This window comes from Myotis brandtii, unplaced genomic scaffold (assembly GCF_000412655.1).
Source record: "Myotis brandtii unplaced genomic scaffold, ASM41265v1 scaffold1763, whole genome shotgun sequence".
Lineage (NCBI taxonomy): Eukaryota > Metazoa > Chordata > Mammalia > Chiroptera > Vespertilionidae > Myotis > Myotis brandtii.
The window spans coordinates 206,434-211,073 of record NW_005356530.1 but is presented as its reverse complement, the minus strand read 5'-3'; the positions used below and the strand labels follow the sequence as shown (position 1 = coordinate 211,073).

At 51.1% G+C, this 4,640-nt stretch overlaps 1 protein-coding gene across 1 annotated transcript in view; it reads left to right on the top strand.

The window, feature by feature from the left end:
• Nucleotides 1–4,640, top strand: part of BRSK1 (BR serine/threonine kinase 1) — a 16,296-nt gene that overhangs the window by 1,012 nt on the left and 10,644 nt on the right. Inside the window, exons 2-4 of the mRNA XM_014537331.1 lie at nucleotides 246–431; nucleotides 535–620; nucleotides 2,428–2,568. Coding sequence (XP_014392817.1) covers nucleotides 246–431; nucleotides 535–620; nucleotides 2,428–2,568 — 413 coding nt within the window. The remainder of the gene's footprint in view (nucleotides 1–245; nucleotides 432–534; nucleotides 621–2,427; nucleotides 2,569–4,640) is intronic.

Sequence of the window (4,640 nt, the reverse complement as noted above, 5' to 3'; positions counted from 1 at the left end):
GGGGGGGGGGGGGGGGGGGGGGGGGTGGCTTAGGAGCCAAAGCGGGGTAGTTGCTATAGAACAACACCCACTTTTTCTTTCTTTTTTAAAATATGTTTTTTATTGATTTCAGAGAAGGAGAGGGAGAGGGAGAGGGAGAGATGGAAACATCAATGAGCAGAGAGAATCATTGATCGGCTGCCTCCTGCACGCCCCCTACTGGGGATCGAGCCTGCAACTGGGGCATGTGCCCTTGACGGGAATAGAACCTGGAAGCCTTCAGTCCGCAGGCCGACGCTCTATCCACTGGGCCACACGGGCCAGGGCAGCACCCACATTTTCAATTCCGCTCCCCAGGGCTGGTTAAGCTGGGCGTCCACTGCATCACAGGCCAGAAGGTCGCCATCAAGATCGTGAACCGGGAGAAGCTGTCAGAATCGGTGCTGATGAAGGTGTGTGTGTGTGTGTGGGGGGGACTCTTTGGGAACATGGGCGAGGGACACGGGCTGTTCTGACCTCCATTCCTCTGTCACCATCGCCACCCCTCCCCCCCAGGTGGAGCGGGAGATCGCCATCCTGAAGCTCATCGAACACCCACACGTCCTCAAGCTGCACGACGTCTACGAGAACAAGAAATATTTGTAGGTATTTATAGACACCCAGCCCCCCACGCGCCTCCCCCAGTTCCTAGGGTGGCACCTCTCCGGAAACAAGGCCTGGAGGGGCCTGGGGGAAACTCGAGGTCTCCGGGCTGGGCTGGGCCGCCGAAGGCCCGGTCCGTTCCCTAACACACAGGGACACCCCCCTGCACACGCATAGCCCTGACTGTCCCCACACTGACCTGGCTTGATGCTGGGGGTAGACAGGACTGCCAAGCCTGAGCCCTGAGTGGGGGGGGCAGAGGCCGCCCCAGCCCCCTTGCACGCCACCCCGACCCCGGCCCTCCTGAACTGCAGGGCACACTGTACTGACTGGGTAATCTGGATCCCCCAGCTAAGAGCAGATCCCCCCAATTGCTAAGGCCGTGGGGCCCAGGGACTCCTGCCTCCTCCCAAACCCCCACTCTGTAGCTTTGGAGGCCCCCTCTGCCCCCCAATGTGACTCTTAAGTGCTATGAGTGGACACCCCAACAATGGGACTCCTTGGGAGTTCTGAGTCCCTATTTCAAAGTCAATTACCACCCCCAACCCCCCAGGAAGGCTGGGGGTGGGGTCCAGCTGTCCAGGCTTCAGACAATAGGCCTTTGTCTGGACTCTGGTGACCCAAGGGACAGCTGGGCTGCAGGGGAGAGGACAGCCCCGCTGACCCCGCCACACAGTGTCCAGGAGGAACTGGCCCCCACACCCATCAGATGCTGGGGGGTGGGTTTCCCAGGCAGGAGGCTGCCGTGGCCCCAGAGGCTCATGGGAATTGTAGTCCTCGGCTGCCCCAGGTGTTGCTGTGGCGGCAGGTGCTATCATCCCTCCCACTCAATGGGAGTTCGGCTTCCCAGAGGACGCTCAGCCTCCCAAGGGGTCTTAGAAATTGAGCTTTTGTTTTCCAGGGGCTGATGGGAGTTAGAGTTTTAACCTCCCAGCGCCTCATGGGATTTGGAGTCTTTAGAATCCAGGTGGCTGGTGGTTCTGGGCAGTGGTTCTCAACCTTCTTAATGCTGGGACCCTTTAATACAGTTCCTCGTGTTGTGGTGACCCCCAATAAAATTATTTTCGTTGCTACTTCATAACTGTAATTTTGCTACTGTTATGAACCGTCATGTAAATATCTGATATGCAGGATGTATTTTCAGGGGTCGCGACCCACAGGTTGAGAACCACTGTGAGCCTTAGGGGAGTTGGGAGGTTTTTTTTTCCACCTCCCTGGGGCTGATGGGAGTTGTAGTCTTTTTCTTCGCAGAAGTTGACTTAGATTGGTGCACCCTGCGATCCATCCTTATTGCCAAGAATTAGTGAGAATTTGCGTTTCTTCATCCTAGAGTCTCCGGGAGTAAGAGGCATGGCTTTCCAGGGACTAATGAGTTTATGGCCGTGGAGGGGTCTTTATTTCCCAGAATCCTATCATAATTGGGGGGGTCTCCGCCCTCCAGGTTCTAACCCAGTTGCCTTATCTCCTGAAACAACTAAGAGTCAAAGTGATAATACTCCTGACGTTGACATAGGCGTGTCTGCTGCCCTGGGTTGATGGCAATTGAATTTTGGTTTCCCAAAGGCTGATGGGAACTAGGGTCTCTTCCTCTCAGTGGCTGATGGGAATTGGAGTCTCTACCAAGGGTTGATGGGACTTGGAAGCCCTTCCTCCCAGGGACCCATGGGAATTGGAGTCTCCTCCTCCTTCCAGGGACCCATGGGAATTGGGGTTCTCTGCCTGCAGGGGCCAGTGGGATTGAGGGGACCAGGCTCTTTGGTTCTCCGCATGCCCCCTCCAGCCCTCCGCCCCCTCCGTGTCCCGCAGGTACCTGGTTCTGGAGCATGTCTCTGGAGGTGAGCTGTTCGACTACCTGGTAAAGAAGGGGAGACTGACCCCCAAGGAGGCCCGGAAGTTCTTCCGCCAGATCGTGTCGGCGCTGGACTTCTGCCACAGCTACTCCATCTGGTGAGGGGCACACCCACTCATCTGCTTGCAGTGTCTAGGGATTCACCTTCCCGACCTTTCATAGAAACAGGATCCTGCTGGCCCTGGCTGGGGTGGGTGGCTCAGGGTCTCGGGTTCGATTTCCGTCAAGGGCAGGTACCTGGGTTGCAGGTTCGGGCCCTACATCATGGTCCGGCGGGTTTGGGTGGGAGGCAACTAATCGATATCTCTCTCACACTCTCTCTCCCCCCTCCCTCCCTTCCACTGTCTCTAAAAATCAATGGAAATAATATCCTCAGGTGAGGATTAACAACAAATAAAAGGAAAAGAAGCCCTAGCCAGTTTGGCTCAGTGGATAGAAGTGTCTGCCTATGGACTGAAGGGTCCCGGGTTCCATTCCGGTGAAGGGCACATACCTGGGTTGAAGGCTCCCCGCCCTGGTAAAATCAATTTTTTTTAAATGGGAATAATCTTTTTTTTTTAAATATGTTTTATTGAGTTCCCACAGAGAGGAAGGGAGAGGGACAGAGAGCCAGAAACATCGATGAGAGAGAAACATCGATCAGCTGCCTCCCGCACATCCCCCACTGGGGATGCGCCCGCAACCAAGGTACATGCCCCCGACCGGAATCGAACCCGGGACCCCTGAGTCCCCAGGCTGATGCTCTATCCACTGAGCCAAACCGGTCAGGGCGGGAATAATCTTTTTAAAAAAAAGCAACATTTTACAATGTTTTGAACTCCAGCTTGTTGAATTTTTTTCCTTAGTAGTTGGTGGTTTTTCTGTCCTATCTGAGGCATCAGCTCATGGTCGCTAAGGTTTCCTCCTGTGTGCTTCCAGGATTGTATAGTTTTAGCTCTTGGGCAAAGGCCTGGGATCCATTTCAAATTCCTGTTTGCGTCTGGTGGGAGGTAAGGGTTGAGGTGCATTTTTTGGCATATGAGCGCCCATATGTCCTTTACTCACGGAATTGCCTTGTGCTCTCAAAACAAGATATTAAGCCCTAGCTGGCATGCTCAGTGGTTAGAGCGTCGGGCCGTGTATCAGCAGATCTCAGGTTCGATTCCGGTCAAGGGCATGTACCTGGGTTGCAGGTTCCAACCCTGGGCGCAGTTGGGGCACGTGCAGGAGGCAGCTGATGGATGTGTCTCTTTCACATCGATGTTTCTCTCTCTCTCGCTCCCCCTCCCTCCCTTCCTCTCTTCTAAAAATCAATGCAAAAATATCCTCAGGTGAGGATTAACAAAAACAAAACACACAAAAAAGAGGAGAGAATGGCATACTTGATCATTGTTCTTTTCTTTATTTCTTTTTTCCACTACCCTCCTCGACTCTATCAGTGAACCAGAAACCAACTCTACCTGGTTTCTGTGGAATGGCTCCTCGGTGGATAGGTCTTCATGTCCTCTGAGACCTCTCCCTCTTTCTTACTCTTCCTCCCTTGACATGCTGTCAATATCCCTAAAATATGTGCACCCTCCTCAATGTGACCCACAATGTAACCAGTATATACATGCCTTCTCTCTCACTGCCACCTAGACCACTTGCTGTTTCCATGCCTTTGTTCACAGTTTTTCTTTTCCTGAATCATTCTAACCTCACCTGTCCATTCTGTTGAAATTCTATCCAGTTTAAATGCCACCTGTCTGCAAAGCCTTCCTAAAGGTCTCAGCAGAAAGTATTCACTTGCATTATTTTTTGTTCTCATAAATATTTTTTCTTATTTTTTACCTTTCTTGCACTTCCCAAATGATTTATAGTTTTGATATTTGTGAAAATGTCTTATTTCTCTCCATGATTATCAGCTCTGAGAAGGTAAGGACTAGTTTGTCTTAGAACATCTACAACAATGCATTTAATACAATACCCATCATCTAATACAATGCCGAACACTTAGTAGGAACACTGTAGCTTTTAGTATTGATTTCCACATATTTTATCTTCTATGTTGTAGAAAATCATTCTAAAATTATTCCCTTATACAAAAAAAATAAAACAAAAACAAGTGAAAACATTAGTGTGTTCTCTTTGTGTATAGTCTTTGACATGGTTATTTTCATAATGTGCTTTTTAAATATTTTATTGATTTTTT